The 21,753-nt window shown below is 41.4% G+C and overlaps 1 protein-coding gene across 9 annotated transcripts in view; it reads right to left on the bottom strand.

Annotated features, from left to right (window-relative positions):
- Positions 1-19,415, bottom strand: part of IKZF2 (IKAROS family zinc finger 2) — a 154,842-nt gene extending 135,427 nt beyond the window's left edge. For 2 of the 9 annotated variants that reach the window (XM_084830079.1, XM_084830051.1), the window contains exons 1-3: positions 19,128-19,375; positions 16,376-16,424; positions 15,607-15,711 (exon numbers count right to left, since the gene is read on the bottom strand). In XM_084830079.1, coding sequence (XP_084686205.1) covers positions 15,607-15,711; positions 16,376-16,409 — 139 coding nt within the window. In that variant the 5' untranslated portion in view covers positions 16,410-16,424; positions 19,128-19,375. Of the gene's footprint in view, positions 1-15,606; positions 15,712-16,375; positions 16,425-17,431; positions 17,717-17,887; positions 17,902-18,067; positions 18,301-19,127 lie in introns of those variants that run through there. The other 7 variants (XM_084830087.1, XM_084830108.1, XM_084830072.1 and 4 more) reach the window with 7 other exon arrangements.
- Between the last annotated feature and the right edge of the window lie 2,338 nt (positions 19,416-21,753).

Raw genomic sequence — 21,753 nt, forward strand, 5'->3', positions numbered from 1 at the left:
CTGTTCTTACTAGCCACCAGAGTTGGATACACAAATCTGAAGATACACTGAAGCCATAGAGTTGGCAAAAGGAATATTGTTAAAAAGTTCTATTTTTCAAGATAGCAAGTAACTTATGAACAGTTGTTTCTAGTAATTATTTTAAGTGTATGTGGTCTTAACAGCAGCATGATTATTCTATGTATTAATTTTACTTTGTAAAAGAGGAAACTTACTGTATTATTTTAACAAATGCCAACATACCTGGGCAGATCGCATCTTTTTTTTTTAACAAAAGTGCACAATATGAATTATACTGGTTTGTTTTTTGACAAAATATACAGTATTAACAAATGAAAAAATACAAAACTATAAAATAAAAACACATGAGAAAACATATAGTCATGCAGCATATAATTTGCAAGTGCAAAAGGGGGGGGAGTAACAGCACAATCCCACACTCATCTATCCAAAAGAAAGTGTTATAAAGTTCAGTGGGACTTATTCCCAAGTAAAAGTGTATACGATTGCAACCTAAAAATAAACAGATAAACGCATATATAACTACTGAACCCCTGAATAAAGCAGTTCCTTCAAGTGCAATCATGGAGTGCAAACCGTTCAAAATTCACCACTGTGCTGAAGGATCTGTATTACTCAAAATTCTGACATTATATATGCACAAAAAGAGTATGAAAGGTTAACTAACCTGTATTAAGAGCGCAATCCTATGCACGTTTAGACAGGGAAAATTCCTACAACTCCCAGCATCTTCCAGCCAGCATGGCTGGCTGGGGCATGCTGGGAGTTGTAGGACTTTTCTCTGTATAAACATGCTTAGGATTGCACCCTAAGGGCACAATCCTATGGCCGATAGTCAGCGGCTAGACAGCCATAGGATAAGTCGGTTCCCAGAGAACCGACCCCTGCCACCTTGTAGGCAGTGCCGATCAGCCCCACACTCTGTGCTCATAAGAACAGTGCGGAGCAGCGAAAACAGGGAGTTCCCAGGGGCGGGGCGGGGAGGTTGGAAATGCCGGTATGACACATCCTATGCATTGTCCAGCCGCCGCTTCCTGCACTCCAAGGTCCCACAGCTAGACAGCCAAAATCAGCTGTGTTGCCGTGAAAGCCGGGCTGGGGGAGCGAGGGAGAGATCTGCTCCTCACCACTCCTCCCACCCTACACTGGATAGATGGTCACCCTCGGGTTCAGAGGTGACCGTCAATCCAGATAGGATTGCTCTCTCTGTGAACTTTAGAACTCATATGTTATGTCAGTCTCCACAAAAGAAGAAAAACTACAATGGCACCGCATGCTTCTGTCCAGCCTCTACCACTGGAAGCCATGAGTTTGACCTAACTCTAGCGTGACTGAAGCCTGTGATCAAAACAGTGTAATTTAACATTTTTAATTTTAATTTTACTGTGTTTTGTAATTTTAATTACAAAACACTGTAATTTTAATTAAACACTGTGACAATTCCTTTGTTTCTTTTGTAGAATGGGTTCTGTTCTAATGTGGTTAGACTCTACACTTCATCATATGACGCTATAGTCAGGGAAGAAAATGGGATGGCGTTGACTCTAATTTCTATGCCGGCTTCATCAAAGTAGAAGAGGTGGTGTTTGTAGGAAGTTACCATGGCATTACTATGGCATATACCTGTTCTGCCATGTGTTTGCCAGTTTCAGACTTTACTGGAGAGGTATGGGATCTGACCACATTAAAGTACCACTCATATCACAACAGCAGTGTATGTACTGGCTCTAAGATGTAGATGAAAACTGTTGAAAAATACACTTTCTTTACGAGTATTATACTTGATTACTGCAGAAGCTAGCAGATGAACTTCATATTTGATGCCCCATGTATCATTTACAATTATTAGTTCAATTAAATCATCATTAGCAAGAGACCAGTATGTGTTCTGTTTGCACCTTTCTACATACCTTTTACGTTTCGTTTCAATCAGTTATCAATAAAACCGGAAAGCATTGCAAAAGAGTTTGATGAATGCCAACTTGCACAGATTTGATTGTTCTAAAAAAAGGCCAGCATTAGACAGAAATGGCTGAACCAGGTGAATTTAATCATCTAGAGTTCTAGAAATTTACAAAATTCTAGTGAATCAACTAGTAAATTGCTACTTATCAGAACATGCATTCTGGAGGCACAGTAACTATAGCTGCAGTATTGTTATGACTTTTTCAGACATGTTTTGTTCCCCAACCCCCAACCCCATAAATGCAAGGTAGTTGCAGGTCTGGATGCCTTTCTTCAAGGTAGTACTTCTGTTGCAGGGACATCATCTTTTCTGAACGCCTAGACCACAATATTTTTTCAATGGTAATATTCATTTTCCCCCTCTCAGATAGTGCATGATCCATACAGATGCATGTGCTGTGTGAAATTCAATTGCATGAATGGCACAGGCACCAATTTATAGTACCTCTGACTTAATTTTGAAAAGCAACACTTCCCCTCCATTGCTCACACTATTATGCTGTGTTTTTTTTAAAAAAAAAATTGTTTTAATTTGAAGCTGGGAGCTTCCCTACTGTATCATTCAAGTGCAGTAGCACTCATCTGTTGTTGTTTAAAGTGATAGACACCAAGAAATGTATCATCTCCCACTACAACAATGCCTTTCCAGTTCATAAACCTTTTACCATTTTATTATTTGAAGATGATGTGCTCCCCCTTTCTATTACTTGAACAGACATCTACTTAGCTTTTATAAAGTAGATTTATAGCCCAATTCTATCTATGCCTACTCAAAAGTAAGTCCAACTGATTTTAAATCTTGCTCCCCAAAAAGTGTGCTGAGAACTGGAATCATGCAATGTAATTGTATGTCTACTCAAAAGTAAATCAATATATAGTAATTTATTTCTAGTTCACAGATCATAAAACACAAACAATTCAGGCATAAAAAAGCCAAGCCAAAATTAAAACATATACATTCTGTTAATACAACATTATATTACAAAATCAAACTTGGAATGACTCAACCTCACTTAGTATCTGTAGCTTTGTTCTAATAGCTGTGGCAAGGAACTTGGCCATTTTTTCAGTTATCATGATGTTAGTATCTGCCATAAGTATAGAAATATAAAATTCATCAGAACTTCCTGGATATAAAGAAAGCACAGGGAAAATAAATTGAGCTCTCATATCCCTATAGAAATTGCAATAATAAAGGACATGCAATGGTGTTTCTATTGCACCACAACTACATGGACAGACTCTCAAGGGCTATCGCAATCTTTTAAATTGGCCTTCCATGACAGAAAACTAAATCTGATTGAGCTCAAAAGGAGTTACTCCCAGGATTCAGCCTGAATTTAGTAGTTTTAAATTTGTGTTTGAAGAACAGAAGTACAGCTATTCTCCAATGCAAAGAACCCATATTTGCATCATGACTTTAAGCCTTCCCCCCACATTTTTTTTTTTTAATGTGAGGACAGGATATAACACTGCTAGACTGAGGGCTCCTTCACACCCAGTTTTTATTCTGTGACTGAGATTGCTCCCTCATGGAACTTTGCAGGCTCTTTACATGATGCCATGACCCTGCCATGCCCCTCCAGGGCATCTCCTGCACTAAATGCCCTTTGTTCCATTTTTAAATAAATAGATCGCAGATCGCAGCCATCAAATTACCCCGTTGTGTTCTGCTTCAGTTTCTTCCGTGAAAAGAGTAAAAGCGGCAACAAGAAGAATGAGATCAATGAAAGATAATGGAAGTTGTTGTGATCCTGCATTTTAAATGCAGGATCACAACAACTCCCCTTTTCACTCTCTGTGAGTGAAAAGGGGAGTTGTTGTGATCCTGCATTTAAAACAGAATCAGAAAGCCTCGTTTTAAGTGCTGGGTTTTAGGCTGGTGTAGAGAGGCTAGAATTTGCAAACATCAACAGAGGCCCTGTTGCATGTCCCATCATCGAAAGGAGCTAGGTTGGTTGGTACACAAGACAGGGCTTTTTCTGTACCAGCACCCTGACTCTGAAATTCCTTCCCAAGGGGTTCAAGATTGGCTCCATCCCTATTGAGTTGTTGCTCTTTCGCTTATTTTAAAGAAGGTACCATTTCTGCTTTCATTTTGCTGTTATGATTTTATTTTATTGTATTGCTGTTTTAAATTGTACATCGCCTTGAGGGCCTAGTGGGCAGAAAAGTAGTCTATAAATACTTCTGTAAAATAATAGTACAAATAAAGTGTTAAGGGGAAAAATATTTTTTAGTATTGTTGTTGTTCAGTCGTTCAGTTGTGTCCGACTCTTCTTGACCCCATGGACCATAGCACGCCAGGCCTTCCTGTCCTGCGCTCTCTCCCGGAGCGTGCTCAAGTCCATATTCATTGCATCGGTGATGCTATCTAGCCATCTCATCCTCTGCCGTCCCCTTCTCCTTTTGCCTTCAGTCTTTCCCAGCATCAGGGTCTTTTTTTTAGTATTACAATTCATTAATTAATTAACTAGAAAGGCCCTAAGATTCCCCACACTAATCAGGGCTGGCTAGTATTTGATGGGACACTTCCAAAAGCACCTAAAAGCATGTCCTACTGAGGAAGGAGCAAGCTTGTATCTGTCTTTATATACACGCACTGTATAATTTCACACCTATTACTAGTAAGCTGTATTTAACAAGCATTACACCCAGTAATGAAATTTGACAAACTTATGGTGTGAGGGGAGAAATAGTCTCAAACAAGTTTTACAGCATTGCTATACAATTACAGTATGCAAATTAAGTGGAATCATGTCATATGCCAATGGATGAGTCATGTCTGGTGTAATGATCCTCCAAGGGAAGCAGTGGCAGATAACTGTGTGTTAACCAAATGAGAAGATTTGCCCTTTGGAGACAAATGAATTTGAAGGGGTGGAGTGAGTAAATACATTTAGTAAATTTATTTTGTAAAAACTACCAGCATGCAGGTTTCTTGTAAGCACTATTGTCTGACATACTGGCAAAAGATGAGGAAATGTGTGAAACCTCTCTCTCTCTCTCTCTCTCTCTCTCTCTCTCTCTCTCTCTCTCACAGACACACACACACACACACACCACATAATACTTGCTTGACAAAAAGACAGCTATAACATAACGTCAAACTTTCTGTGTCCTGTACACACACACACACACACACACACTCACACACACACTCACACACAGTGCCACCAGGAACACTTCTGTACACTGCCCAGAGAGCTTTGGCTATGAGGTGGTATAGAAATGCAATATATAAATAAAATAAATTATGTGTGGTACCTCAAAATATATATACATCTACTGATGTGAAAAATGTATGGGCCAATTCAGACCCTAAAATACTCCAGCAGGGTAACTCCACACAGAAGAAAGAAGGCAAGAAAGAGTAGTCACCTCTCTTATAGGACTTGCTTTTGGGAATTAGCACAGTCACTGTGATTGAGAGATTCCTTTCCCTATGCAGCTGCAACCATAGGGATGCTCCATGTGGAAGAGTTTAGAATGTCTGAATAAACTCTATGTGAAAGCCTAAAGCTATCGTAGCTGCTTCGGTTTATTAACAGGTTGCAAGTGTTAATTGGTTTAACTGATAGATTAATCAACAAGTGCTGTAGTTTACTAATTGGCAGAGATCATATTTCAGTCATGAGCCTGTAGGTTTAGGGCAAATTGTGGTTCTGGAGTTACTTACTGCATTAAAGAATAACAAAGAAAAGATTTTAAAAGGTCTTTTCTCCAACAAGTAGCAATTATATAACTTTATATTCATTAAATTCTATTATAGTTCCCTCAGTATTCCAAAAAGTTATTGATGTTGAGGTTTTGGTGATAGCTGATGCATTTAGGTTTAATCAATTGACAGTGTTATTTATTAATTCACTGCAGAATAGCTCCTGTGGGTTTCAATAGGAGCCTAAGTTTTCCTTCACACAGAAGCAACCGGAATGGAGTTTATTGAATTTATCTATTTTATTTTTTCAATGTATACCCTACCAGTCAAATGGACCTTCAGTCACATTACAAAATTATAAGGCTAAAGTTCATTAAAACAGTATAAATATCAAGATAATCTCATTAACTCACATTGCAATCCAGTAAAACAACAGAACACAAAATAGCAGCAAAACAATAACAGTCCACTAAGATAAATCCACCTCACCTCTGGAATACCTGTCAAAATAAAAAAGTTTTAACTAACTTCCAGAAAGTGATTAGCATGGCACCTTCCCTCATCTACTGTGATTTCTACTGATCTGGTTTCAATACTGCTCTTTCCCAGAGCATTTAGGGATTCCAGGCTAACCCTGCTACTGATAGTTGCAGCTAATAAAACAAGCAAAGGACCAAGCTAGACACGAGTTGTTGATTTTAATTCACAAATCTTCCCCATTCATGTTTGGGCAGTGGCGTGTGTGTGTGTGTGTGTGTGTGTGTAAAATTTTACAAATAATTTGTGCATGGAGGTGAGTTCTTTCCTTTCCCCTGCTTTACTTCCCTCAGTTGGTTGCACTTCCCTCCACAGCCCAGCTCACTTCCAGTATTAAGGCAGACATGTGGAGAACAAAGCTGGCTGCCCTTAGGAAGAGTTTAGACCAAAAATGCAAACGCAGGTTATTTAAAAAGCTGAATTAAGAGCTACCTGGCATTGCTCTGAATGATTTAACAGGGTGTGTGTGAAACTGACAGGATGACTGTTACACGCAGATGAAGGAGGGGAGGGTGTGACAGGCACTCTCCCCCAAAAGCCATTAATGTGAATATAATAGTACTGAGGAAGATTAACCAATGATTCAACTCCACCCTCACTATAACCTTCAACAAGAGAGGGGAGTGGTTTAACAACTAAGTAACTGGCACTTCAGAAGTGCTCTGAAGGCTCTGTATACTTTGCATATTCACAGGATCACTAGCCAAGAATGGAGTCTAATCCCATAGCTCAGTGGTTAGGGCACATGTTTTTCACATACAAAATATCCAAGCTCCAGAATCTCCAATTCAAGCACACTAGGGAAGGCAGGTCTCTCTGCTGGAAACCTTGGAGGACTATAGCCACATGGACCATGATCTGGCTCAGTTTAAAGAAACTTCACAGGTTTAATTTGGCATTTTGAGCATCTCTGCTATTTTATTTTACTGGTTTTATTTTATTAAGGGTGGGGGGGAAAGGACACCCGAAACCTTATTCTTGTCAACGAAAGAGCTGGAAAGCATGTGGGAATTGCCTCATGAAGGTTAAGGCTTTCCTCACACAGAGCTTTTATCCTGCAACTGAGATTGCTCCTCCATGGAAGTTTGCGGGCTCTTTACATGACTCCGTGATCATTCAAGGCGTCTCATGCACTAAATGCCCTTTGTTCCATTTTTAAATAGAACACAGATGATAAGCAACCAAATTACCCTGTTGCGTTCTGCTTGAGTTTCCTCCGTGAAAAGAGTAAAAGCAGCAAGAAGAGGAGCGAGATCAATGAAAGATAATGGAAGACTCAGGTATGGGGAGAAGGGGGGGGAAAGGGGGGGAAGGGGGGAAAGGAAGCACATGAAAAAGGGAGTCCTTGTGATCCTGCATTTAAAATGGAAGCAGAAAGCCCAGTTTTAAATGCAGGATTTTATGCTGGTGTAGAGATGCCTTAAACCAGATTACAACCACCTCATGAAAGCAACTTCAGACTGCTCCCCGTTTCAGCTGTCTCCACTGGACAAGCTAGTCATGTTCACAATGGAAGTAAGGCTGCTTTCTCTACATCACTGCAAAATACACACACAAACACAGCGAGTAGCATGAAGGAAATCACCATGGGCAGCCACTGCAGGTGTTTTGCCATGTCAAGAAAGCCAAGGCAAAGAGTAAAGTGGCCTCTATAATGCATGCATTGGCTCTCTGAAACTCTAAACTGGATGGACAAGGCTTCCAATGGAAAAGAGGTTTAACTGATAGTTCACTATCCTTCCCCTAACTTTTACCTTTCTCTGTCTTTAGAAATCCTGAACTCAAAGCTTCAAAATTGTGGTTGTCAGAATGAATCCCACCCCCACCCCCATTAACTGTATTGTTATGACTGTCCTGATTGCTTTCAGTTGATGCAGCACTATGGTTGCTGCCAAAGGCATTGTTTGATGGGAGCCAAGAATGTAATGGTTCTCAATTATTACAGATTGGGGGTGGGGGTTCCCCCTGAATGGGCAATCTCCCTGAAGCAATGGAGCCAGGGACCTGTGCTCTGCAGGTGTAGGTGTGTAAGAAAATCTGGCAACTGGAGAAGAGGTCAAAGAAATGAGAGTTCAGCTGGAGTTAGCTAAAATGGAAGGCAACTTTGGTGGGAAGTGGGGCTGCGACAGCTGCTGTCGGAGAATCAGATGCAGGAATCTGCAGATTTGCTGCCTGCCCTATTTGTATCCATAGAACAAATACAAGTGGGACCTCAACAAAATACTTCTGTTCAGGATTCCACGTAGCCAGCCAGCCAGCCAGCCAGCCATGACTTCCTCCAAGATACTCTATTACATCCCCACAATTTTTCATTTTGCTTTCCCAACTGACAGTCAACATTCCATGGCTACTGGACATAGTCCATCTCCACTGGCCTGCTTTTTGTGGGGTTGCCCCCTTAGATTGTTTAGAGTTCCTCTGGGCATCCTGATACCTCCCTCTTGTTTCTTAGGGACACCGTTGGCACTCACCACCTAAATTTGCTATCAGAATGATTAAAAAGATGTCTTTAATTGGCCGTGCTCTCCAATCCGCCCTGGCCTGGAACTTCTCATTGCCCAAATAAATTGGACAAGCAAGCAATAGTATGTTTGTGAAATAGCTCATGCGCAATGTGCAAATCAACTAGAGTACAGTGTTTACAAAAGGATCTCAGCCAGAAGATGTGCACATATCAGGCTCCCTCTGTCAGCCCTGCAGCATGATAAGGAAACAGTTTCAAGACAAACTTACAAAGGATGTAACAGAAGATGTGTAAAATATTTGTGTTAAAGTCTTCTCCAATATGGAGGAATACAATGGGGGTTTCTATATATTAACATAAAAATTCTTTATTTTAACCATTTTTACATCAAAATATTTTGACATTATGCTAGATTTGATTGATTTGATCCAAATCAGCCAAGACAGTCATCTTATAAACACATATTCCATAATTTTTTTATGTTTCACACAAAAAATAGTGCGCTGACATTTTAATCAATCAACATTATTCAGTATTTTATTGAAAAATTAATCTCAGAATTCATGGTATGCATGCAAACAGAAGCTTACAACTACTTAAAGTTTTCAAATAGCAACTTGCAACTAATAAAAGTTTTCAAGGCTAAAATAGAAACATAGCAACTGGGAAGATGGGTAGTAGACTGGGAAAATGGATCATAGCTAGTAAAATCCATGACAGACATGGGATTGGATCCAGATTTAGTCATATTTAAAGTGAGACCCACTGAAATTAGTTAGTTGTGACTAACTTAAGTCCTATTTATTTAAATGGGTTTACTCTAAGTATGAATATATCTGGATCTAACCCTTAGAATAAAAACAGCTCATATTATTATGCAGTTAACCAGCAAGAACTGAACCCACTCAGTCCTTATTTTACAAGAGTTGGAATGGACCAAAAATCCAGCCAGCCAAACCTCCTGCTCCAAGGCAGGGCCCTTCCTTCAGATGAAAACGGATCAATTCACACAGTTGAGGCCATACAATGGCCTAACCCTCTGTGAGGTGGTTAGCCTGCGTCTGAACTTCAGACTACACAGGGAAACTCATATGACTGAGTGCTCTTTCCTAATATCCTGTTTTTCCATGGAAAAACAGCATATTAGGGAGCACCAGGTTTCCTATGTACAGAGATATTTTTTTAATGAAAGAGCATTCTCTTATGGGAGCCCCACCTGCAGTCTGAAGTGGTATAGCCCAGACACAGGCTACCACTTCAAAGAGAACTAGGCCAGGGTATCTAGAAAGGAACAGGTATATCCAGTAACTGCAGCAAAGGAAGGAGCATAAACTGACACAAGCAACTACCAGCAAGCCACAAACTGCAAAAGACAGAAACAAAACCATAGCCTGAAACTAATCTGACCTGGGGAAAGATTATTTCCCACAGTAAAAACAGCCACCACCAGTAATCAATCACAAAGCAGTGTGAAGGAGAGAGGAGAGGGAGAAGAACGGGCCACAACCAAGGCATTAAAATAACCCACATGCATTCATTTAACTCTGGGTGAATCTAGATGACCAGTGACCAAGTAGTAACATTCCACCATTTGGTATACAGGTTGCCTATATTGCCTGTCAAGTGGTGCAGAGAAGCTGGATGCATATCTCTGCCGTGTTAGAAAGCCAGAGAGTGTTAAATTATCCTCACTATTTGCCAAACTATAGAGATCACTAGATTACCAAATGTGTCATTGTACAGCATGGTAAGATCCCACTTGGTAAGTATCTGTTTGTATTCATTATATTTTTAATCCCATAAAATTTCTTGCTTCTATATCTGTTCCAAGAGTAGAGTTCCAGAATTGTACATTTCTGATCTATATCTACACATTTTCATGTAACGGCCCACACTGAATACCACAGAGATTTTACCACTACTTGGTGAGGGTGAATTAAAATAGATGCTGCTAATGCTGTCTCTCCATTACAAATGAAAACAGATGCCGTCAAAGCTTTTTATATATTTCCATTAAACATTATATTTTAGTAAAAATAGCATTCTGACAACTGCCATTCCTCCCCTAAGGAAGCTAGAACCAGCAACTGTACACTTGTGCTGCATCTTTCTAATAAGAACTAGATGGCAAAATTCAACACTTTATCTGTATCTGTATTTATAATGTTTAATGTCGTTTTGTGAATTCAGTTGCCTTCAAGCGTCACTCCAAGCCAACTTTACAGCAGAATGAAATCTGCTATGCAAAGAGATTTCTTTCTTTGGAAGCTGGGCTAGCATAACCTTGTTACCTACACTAAGTATTCAGAATATAATCAGAGTACCCAAGATCATCCTAGAAAAAGTCAGCATGCTGGTGCAATTGGGCAGGGAGGGATGGGACACCAGCATCACACATGCAGCAGCCTCCATTACACCAGCACTGTACAGAAATTCTCCAGTCATCTCAGTAGATATGGTTAATCTTCCATATGATCTGCGGCTTTTGTGGATGCATTAGCACCAAAGGGCTAGAGGGCTACTACAGCTCAGTGTTCTAAGCTCTAGTCCCTTGGAGGGCACTGCAGTTATACAACCACTTCCTGATGTTACAGCACTGATGCAAGTCTCCCCTCTCCTTTTGCCTGTATGGAGAGAAAACACACCGTAGCCTTTCCCCTAGTGGGTTAGCAGTACTGGTCCACAGCAAGGCCAGCTCAACAATACAGGCAGACTAGGCAGCAGCTTAAGGCAGGAGTGTTCAAAGGGCATCAGCGATGCAAGGGCAGAATGCAAATCTTGGTTCTTGCGCTTGGCTAAGTCCTTTCAGAACCTGAGAGTGTGTCCTAGAACCCTTTGCAATATCACCATGGCCTATCCTGCCAAGGACAGCAGAAATATGAGCCAACCCTGGTCCAAAGATCTCCTGTTTGTTAGTCAAGGCTACCCAAGAGTCAAAGAACTCATCACAGCCATTTCAATATGTACAACAGATGCATGTTTTGTTCCATTAAAACCAGTGGGAGGTTGGAGTTTGAATCAGTATTTAAATGAAGCTGTATAGAAGTGCCCACTCACTACTTATACTTGTTTTTCAGTGTTCACCTATAACATTTTCAAGATGATATTCAAATTACTCATCCAAAGCGCAAACAATCCTTTTTTTCTCAAAGAAGAGACATACTGCACAGTATACATAATATCATTATTTAACTGAGGCAAACTCACGTAGCAGGTAGCACTCCTTTCATTATAAAAGAGGAGATCTTGGCTTCATCTATAATCTATGTATGTTATATGTAATTATAGATGTGGTAATGAAAAGATGAAACTGACATCTATGAAACATGTGCCAAAAATATTTGACCTGCAACCTTTTGGAAGCAAACCTGAAAACATTAGTAGTTTAGCCAAGTCTTACTCACTTGGAATTGCCACAGGCTAATAAATATGAAAAAATCTCTCTCCCAAGCATGTAATTTTACTACAGTTGGGTGAGAATGGTTTGTTTCGAAAGTGGTTGTTCCCCTCTCCTGTCTGGTACACACACTGTTTACAGTACATAGAAAAGCCAAGAAAATTGCCTGTTATGGGCTTCTTCCTTGTTTCAACTGGATACAACTACAGCCAGACTAAGGCAACGGACCTAGTTCTGAAGTGATCTGTTTAAAAGAACCTCAGTGCAAATTCTTCCATTACTCTTTGGAGAAATGAAATCCTGAAAGAGCAACAGGATCAGTGCAGGATCAGGGCTATATAAAGAAAAAAAAATCCCATGTCCTATTTCATCTTCCATTAAAACTGAAGGATTAAGCTATGATTACCACATACATTAGTGTAGTATAAACGAACATTAGCATCCTACATACTCTCTTCGCACAAGAGTAAGTATCTTCATGGAAATGAAGCATGAACAGAGTCATTTCTGCTGCCTGCGTGCAGTTCACCAGCCCACATCCATAAGCCCAGCCATCCCGGATTGGTCTACAATTCTGATCTGAAAGCTGGAAGAAGTTTTAACACCACTGCTACAGCATTCCATTGCTTGTTGTCCAGGTCCAAATTCCAGCAACATAAAGAATGTGGCACCTTAAACATCAGAACGTTCCCACCAAGCATCCTATCTTTTAGGACTTGACTTTATTATCTTTCGGTTCAAAACATATTTAGCTGTCTCGTATCTCTTTAGAAAAGGTAGGATATAACTTCAAATAAATAATTCCTGATTACATGTAACACACAATTCCTGAATATAGGAAGCGGGGCCATCGCCACTGGCAGAGGACATATTTGGCATGCAGAAGGTTCCAAATTCAGTCCCTGGCATCTCCAGGTAGGGCTAGGAAGGGCTCCTGTCTGAGACCCTGGAGAGCCACTGCTGTCAGATAGTACTGAGCTAGGCGGAGCAATGATCTGATTTGGTGCAAGACAGCACCCTATGTTCCTAAATAATTCCTGAATATATCTTCACAAGACAAGAATGGCAACAGCATACTAAGCCTATCAAAGTACACAGAAGGGATGTTGACGTTTTCTGCAGAGTCCTTGCTTCAAACAGAACAGATTTTTGGGAAGCTGAACAGGCACATACATGCCCTGCCACCTAATGGGTTTAACAGCCGCAAGAAAAATACAGAAGGGCTACTGGAGCAACACGAGCGCAGGAAACAGCCACACTAGACCCCATGAGAAATCCCAGTCACAACCTCGTCACACATTTCCATTGAGCTGAGCATTCACGGGAAAGGGCCATCGCTCAGTTGCAGAGCACGTGGTTTGCACTCATGAGGTCCCAGGTTTAGCCCCGGGCATAGTCAGTTCAAAGGATCTTAGCAAGCAGGGCTGGGAACATCTGGTATAGGCCTTGCAAAGCAGTTGCCCCAACAGACAATGCTGGGCCAGATCGATCGACTGTCTGACTCAGGATAAGGCAGCTTCAGACGTTCATGGGTTTCACAAAAAAGAAGCTACTAAATAACGACATACAAGAACTGCTCCCTCAGTTGACTGAGCACTCGACTCAAAATGTGTGGGGTGCTTGGCTTTCAATAAGCCAAGCACCCCACTCTAAAGCCTTTTTATAAAGTACATAGGTGGCGACTACATTAAAATAAAAACTGGAAGCCCCATCGATATATTGTGATGCTGTCCATCCCCACAGAGAAGTGCTGGTGTGCCTGCATGCATAGAGAAGACCTATCTATGGGTACAAGTTGTTGCCAGTAAACTTGCAGGTTCCTATTGCTCAGAGCTTTAGTATAACCCCTCTCAAAATGCTTTTTTTTTTTGTCAGAAAGTTCTTTGGATAACAGAAAATAAGCTCAGGTTACTGGTCTGTCCTGCAGCCCAGTCCCCCCTGCCCTAAATCTTTAGAGGATCAGTATTGCTCTTATGCATACTACACCCTGTGGGTGTGCAACACTAGCAAAGAAATCCTCTGATGCACGTGCCTGTGGTCTCTGGAAGACTACAGTGGAAAGCTAAATATAAACTGCACTGGGATCTCAGTCCTGAGTCCTCATTATGCAGGCAGAGTGCCTGCTGCTCGGTATTCGCAGGACAAGTCAGAGACACAACTATATTCCCAGAACTTGCAAACATTTATAAAACTCACAAATAAAAAAAAATCTGCACTAGTTTAGCTATCTATTTTAAATCTAGACTAATAAGCAAATATGTATTATACTTGCTAATTAAGGTTAATATGGTAGCATGGTGAATTTAATTGTTTGAAAAAATGGAGGGGTGGGGGAATTGCCTAATATCAATAAGCTAATTTTAACTCAATAATTAAATGGGGCAGGGGTTCTTATCTACATGATAAAATGGATTTAAGTCAACAGGAAGTTTCTTTCTCATCCTTAAGTAATAAAGAAAGTGAAGAAAGAGAACACTAAAGTTTTATAACTCAATAAAATGTATATCTGAACCCCAATTCCACAGGTCTGGAATTGTCTAAATGTGCTGCATTATGAGAGACTGCCATATAAAGTTCAGTCTGGAATACTAGCAATCATATTCTTTAGCAATGTGTATATAGTAATTGGATATTTCATAATAACCCTCAATTTTAAAGGCTCATAAAATCTATGTTTTACTCATAATTTGTTAGGGGACAGGAAAAATGGCTGAATGAAACACCTTCCTCTCAGTCAGGGGTGATATGAAGATCATACTTTACTATTACAACAAATTCATTCTTAAAGCTTCATCTTTCTAGCAGAGTATTTATTATTTGCAAAAATAAAAATCCACTTTATTATTATGTAACAATATTTATATACTGCTTCTCATCTGAAATAAATCCCAGAAGTTATAGGAATCCACATGCAAATGCATACCCAGGAAAGTCAAAAGACATAAAAGAAAGTTGTAAATTCAAGATTTTCCGTTTTATAGGTCAAGTCAGATGAATATTAGACATCCCAATCAGTAGCGAAACAATTTATGATCCTTCAATAAATACATTAATCTAATGGAATTACAGCCAGTGGATATTTATATTCTCTGAATGCAAGTTAGAAGTTAAAAGTGGTGTTGCATCTAACAATGAAAAACCCATCACAAAGAATAATGTTTGAGAGGTGATGGGAAGGAGGCTAAAGAACCTCATAGACATATTATCTGCCATTCAGCTCACCAAATATAGCTTTAGAATATCCTGGACTAAATTCTCTCTCTCTCTCTCTCTCTCTGTTCTGTCTTTGATTTGGACTAATGCCTAAAAACAATTTTGATCACAGAAGAAACCACAACAATTACTAGCAAAGCTTAAGTTTTTCCTACCTGGTTCAGGTAAGTACCAGCACCCATAAGCCACTTTGGGATAACTCAGACTAGCAATCAAGCTCAGGTTTAGATAAGACATTGGCATGAACAAGAACACATCTGTCCTGTCCCTCTCTTCTTGCATTAGCAAACCACATAAAATTGGACAAGATCAATTAATCTGTGAGGCAAAAGGCTTTAAAAGGTTACTTACTGCTTGTCATGTGACTTGGTGAGGTATGCTGCCCATTGGGTGTGCTTGAGGTGAGGTCAATTGCCATATTGGAGTGCTCCCTTTCGGGCGAAAGTTCATGGTCACCTATTCCACAAAAGAAAATCTTCATCAGTTTTACACAGAAAAAATGTTGTTTGTGCTCAGGCAAAAACATGTGGTTTCAAAGGGGAAAAGTGTATTTGGTAGCTCAATTCCCAGCATTATTAGATTCTTCCACAGCTTAGTAAGGGGTCCCTGTCATGACAAAATAAATATTAATGTTCTAAAAATGTAAAATTAATTCACAGTGGCCTCCCAAGAAATGGCAACATCTTTCTCTTTGCTTGCTCAGCATGAACAAAACTGATTTCATATTGCTTCTCTGGGACAAGGCAAGAGAAATATCAGTCCGTACATCCACCTCTTCTAGTTCATGCTCAGTCACTTTAGTTTGCATACCTTATATAATTTATAAAAAGAAGAATACATTGTCCCATGGGGAAACATAAAAACATAAAGAGCACTAACATGAAAAAGTTACAGCCCATCCTGCTTCCAGGTTCACATAGGCTGCCCCCGTCTATTCCTCCAGAGCATATATGTAGTCTCACAAAACTGACCAATATCTAGTATTAGGACTGAACAAACCCAGACTGTATTAAAATAATCAGTTCAATAAGGAGGAAGATAAATAGATGATTTGTGATGTTTCAGCTCCCAAGAAGCAAAAAGCTGAAAAAGGACAAAGGAAAATAAAACCAATACTTACATGGCATGTATCCATCAGCAGCCTCCGCTTCCATAGTCAAAGTGCAGTGCTGCAAGGCAAGAAATACACTGTCAAAGGTGCCCTCGCTCTGTCAGCCATTAAACATCTGGGCTCCTATGCCAGTTGCCCTTTTTTGATTGCCACTGATTTAACTGGTGTTTGAATAGCATAACAGTCTCTGCCTACAATCTTACTGCAGCCATCCAAGTGCTCAGGAAATAGAAAAGGTAAGTTTACATTCCAGAAACAAACCTGTACTGGAAGGGGGGGGGGGGCAAAGAGGGAAACACACTTGAATCAGTCTCAGAGTTTCCTTTTGCTGGCTTGCTCTTCTTCTTTTTAAGAAGTCCTATTAGGCTCAGGTGTGTTTTAAATGAGATGCTAGTGCCTTTATCAAGGAACAATTCTCCTAACCATACTAAGCCTGTGATCCTAAGCATACTTACTAGTCAGTCCAACAGATGAATGTAACTCCCAAGTAGGAACTTTTTGGACTGAGCTGTAAGTATTGTGGAATATGAATACTATAAGACTTTCTGCTATCAGTTGTCCTGTAACTTTAAAAAGTTAAAAAAAACTGAATTCACGCTTCTTCAACTGACTTGCTATAACTATTTAACACAGGAACCAGTTCACTCTAACTTATCGAAGTTATTATCCCTGGAGCCACTTCTAAAATATTTCTAGACTGCATGCTTTATAGCAATTTCAAAAGTTTCTTGAAGCACTTTGCTAACAAGAAACAAGCTATTACATTCCAGAAACCCAAGTAACTGTATTAGATGACGCCCACTAGCTTACCACTTGATTAAAAATAAAATAAAATGAAAAAGTCAGTAATCACCACCACATCATTTTAAATGGAAACTTTGAAAGGGAGGAAAAGATCGTGGCAAGACACGAATTTAAATTTTTCCTCCTAATCCCCAGCTCCCTTTTGCCTTTAGTTTCAAAACTCTCACTACACCAAGCAGTTAAATTATTCACAATGAGCCATTTCTGTATTGATCGCCAAGTATATTTAGCCCCAGCTCCTGGAATTTCTCCATTACTTACTGGAAAACAGGCAGCTTCATTTCTTGTCTCCTAAACCACTTCCCTTCACCTCATCCCCCTCCTTTAAAAAAAATTAAATACTCTTCTCTGTGTTCCTCTCTCTGGCATACTGCAGATCAAATTCCCAAGACGCTCAGTATATAACGCTTAGATTTCAACAGGCAAAGCTGCCATCAAACTGGTGTTTACATGGCTTTAAAAATAATACTAGGTGAAATCTAAATGTTTTAGCGGAGGAGCAATCCCCTCATGCTTTTTCAAAGTTACCTTATCTTCCCCTTCTGCAGGTAACATACACGGTAACAAGTGTGGGGGGGGAGCTGCCTAAAGACACCCGTGGAAAGGGTGGGGGGTGTTAGTATCCCAGCCAATGAGGTGGAGAGAGAGAAAAGGAAACACGGGCGGGTGGGGGAGAGATTAAAGGAAAGTTCTATGATTAAAATAAAGTTTGTTCACCATTTCCAGCTTCTGATGGCAGCTTCTAACCCCTCCTCCCAGCCAAGAACGAAGAGACAGAGGGAATTATGGTGCACCAGAACTATAGCAAGATGGGGACGCGTTTTGAAATAAGCCAGCCCCCTCTTCTTTTTTCCCCTCCCCGCCTCCAGAGTTCAAGGGAAGAGGAAGAAAACTTACAGGTATGTCATTCAGAGCAAATGGATCGGCTGGGAAACAAAAGCAGTAATGAAAAAGGAAGCTTCTTCTTCTTCTTCTCTCTCTCTCTCTCTCCACCCCCCCCCCTTTTTTTTTTCAGGATGGTCTTGTTGGGAATGGCACGTACTTTCAGGAAAGATGAAGAACAAAAAGGGAGAGAGAGGTCAGCCAAAGCTACAGCAATGCGATTAACCAGACGAGAGAAAACTTGATCCACCGGTTCCTTAAGAATCGAGAGAGAAGGGGGGAAAAGTCTTGGAGGAAAGCAAAAAAGGTGGGGGGGACTTGGAAGGGGTGGGTCAGGGAGTTTAAAAAGCAAAAGCAAAAACCAAGGCCAACTTCACAAGAATTGTTTTTGGCCCTGGGCAAAATAAAGAGATCTTAATTTCACCTGTGTGTGTGTGTGTCTTTCTTCCCGCGCCCATAGCTGAACCTGTCAAAGTAATTTAAGCCCTGCATTTTTAAATATAATGTGTGCCATGCCAACAAATCTTAGCGTTCAGGGAGATCTTATCGTAGGTATCTGCATGCATCTTGCATGGAAGACGGTTGCAAACTGCAACTGACAAGCCCCTGTCAGTTACAAGAAAAAAAAGAGAGAATCGCGAGAACTGATTAATCGATTAACACCCCAGAAAACCGATTTCTGTTTTTTAAAGCATCCCTTAAGAGATACTGCTTATTCGATCCCTTGCATCGGCCGTCCTGTATGAAAGAATGTTTTAAAACGCGCACACACGAATAATACAAATAAATCCATTTCGCCTTCTCACACGAATGTGATGATTTATTATTGGGTTAAAACAGCAACAAGTCAGTTTGATCCCGGCGCAGGAGATGCTCCAGAATTACGCCTTACTCTGTGACAGACCCTCTTCTCCGCCTCCCTTCCCTTTCTCACACACACACACACACGAGAGAGAGAGAGAGAGAGAAACAAGAAGACGGAGATCGCTCGGCAGCATTTACATAGAAAAGCAGCGCTGTCCTTGTCCACCCCCCGCCGACGCCGAGCCAAAGAAATACCCCGACGAAGATTTACCTCAGCAGCGCATGTAGTAAACCAGTTCCATCACCCTTGTTTGTGTGTGTGTGTGTTTGTTTTGCTAATGAGCCTTGCCTTCCTCTCGCGCTTTCTCCCTCTCTTTTCTGTGCCTAACGATCGTGTGTTTGTGCACCGCAGCTGGTTGTGGAAACTAAGGCAGTGGATCTGTAGCTAAGGGTAATCCTGTTTTTTACTTCCTCCATCTTCAGAGAGCGGGGTGAGCCTGGGACAACTGGTCAAACCCCGAGAAACCGATCCGGCGCACTCACACGCTCGCTCGCGCGCGGGCAGCGGGGGAGGCGGAGACGTCGCACGCATCTCGCCCAGACGCCCTGCGCCCGGGCGAGCGCGAGCGGGGGAGCGCTGCGCCGCCCGCGCTCGGCGGAGCTGCTCAGCGGACTCGGCAATCGATTACAGGACAAGTGCTCGGCTGCTCCCGGAGCACGCGCGCAGCCTCGCGGCTCCCGCGGCGGAGGCTCGCCAGGCTTCCTCGCCGCCCGGAGGTGCGGTTCAGACGCCGCTGGATTACCGATCCCACGTCAGCGGGGGCGCCGACACAGATCGGCCTGCCCCTCCCTCCCTCCGGGATGAAAGCAAGACCTGCCCAGCAAAAAGAAGCAAGGCAGCGGCTGGCCGGCGGCGTCGATAAAGTTTTCGGGGGGTTGTTTTCTCTTGCTTGCCGCAGGACCTTCGCGTCAGGCGCACCTTCCGTTGAACAATATTTTCCCCGAGTTAATTCAGGCAGTGAAACAGATTCAGAATGGGTGTTGTGTGGAAAGTCTAGTCCTGCCTCGATCCCCTTTAAACTTCATCTCTCCTGCCAATGGATGATGCGGAAGTTCTCTCAGCTCACTGTATATATACGGTCTAAAAAACCGGGGTCTTGGACGAAAGGCATGCCTGAAAGCTGCCTTTTCTGACCCTATCCCTTACTGCGGGGGTGTGCCTGCCTGCTCATCAAAGGAAATGCATTCTGCACATCCTCAGAGGCACCCTCCTTTGATTACTACACATGTTCCACTGATGAGAAGTGGTGCTCAGAAAAGATTCTGGGGTGGAGCCATAGCTACCCTCCTAGTACAATACTTTGCATGTCTACTCAGAAGTAAGTTTCATTGTGTTTAATGGGGCTTATTCCCAAGAAAATATGCATAGGATTGCAACTTGAACATCTGTTCTCTGTTGGGAAACGACGATTCTCATTATGTCCACAGCGTTTAACTGAATGCTAGATTCATCCCATCCCAGTAAGTGGCCTTGGGTGAGTTTGCTGTTTCTTCCACACAGGTCTGCAAAAATAAAAGTTTTATGACCTACCCCACAGGCTTGATGTCAAAGCTAAAATTCTAAGCATCCTTATTTGGAAGTAGCTCAATGGGACTCACTTCAAGTTAAACAAGGCTAGGCTTAGGAGACGTGAAAATGAGATGTGAGCATTAATTTTGCTACTTTGAATCTTGGAAATAAGAGAAGCTCTAAATCTAAGTTCATGAAGAGGAAGAGGAAGAAGAAACTTTTTTCAGACTGGGATAAATTTGCTCTCAAGGACACATTTCAACATTATTATTTGTTAATTTTGAAGTCAATATTCTCCAGGTATTTTCTGACTGCAAGGATATGTACCATATATTTGATAGCTGGATTTGACACCCAACAATACTTGACTTCAGTATTTGATCTTTGACCACTGATACTTGGCTGTATTTGATAGTTGACCATCAAAGATATTTAGGACACAATCCTAATCCTAGGTTTAGACAGAAAAAAGTCCCACAGCTCCCAGCATTCCCCAGCCAGCTTCTGCCTGGGGAATGCTGGGAGTTGTAAGACTTTTTTCTGTCTAAACATGCATATGATTATTTGACAATACGAGGGAGCAATCCTACTGGGATAGGCGGCCGCCTCTGGACTTGGAGGCGACCACCTCCCCAGTGCAGGGCAGGAGAATTGTGGAGGGGATCATCCCCTTCGCGCTTCAGCCGCCCTGCATTTGCAGCTAAACAGCTGATTTGGCTTTCTCAGCACAGGAAGTTGGAGCAGGGGAAGCAGCGGCCGGATGACACGTTGGATGCGTCATACTGGCATTTCCGAATCCCCCACCCCAGCACACCCCCAGGAATGCCCTGTTTTCGCCGCTCTGCTCTCTTTTTGCAAGCGCAGGGCCATTCTGCGCTGCTTACAAGGAAGCACAGGAGGGGGTGGAGGTCGGTTCTCGGAAGTGACCACGGAGCATGGCCTCCGAGGTCAGTTCCTGGGAACCGACCTATGGCCGTCTAGACGCTGACTAGCGGCCATAGGATTGCACCTTTAATGGCTGATAAATCACAGTGGTTTTCAGATTTTCTGTCGTCATGAAACACTTCCCACATTACATATTTCAAAATTTGAAATATACCAAACTCAAAACAAGAGGAGCCAAAATGTCTAAAGCATTTGAATTCAAATTGTATAAAAATGTCACATTCAAAATGGATATTTGCATTATAAATTATAATGAATAATATTTCATTCAAAATATTAATAGGAAAAATGGAAAATCAGGCAAATATATGATGATATTTGGAAACAGGATTGTATTAAACTGAGGAAGAAAGCTTTGAATTAATTCTGGGGGGCTCGTGTG

The sequence above is a fragment of the Heloderma suspectum genome, chromosome 1, assembly GCF_057233095.1.
Source record: "Heloderma suspectum isolate Gila_16-S chromosome 1, 16-S_ref, whole genome shotgun sequence".
Classification (NCBI taxonomy): Eukaryota; Metazoa; Chordata; class Lepidosauria; order Squamata; family Helodermatidae; genus Heloderma; species Heloderma suspectum.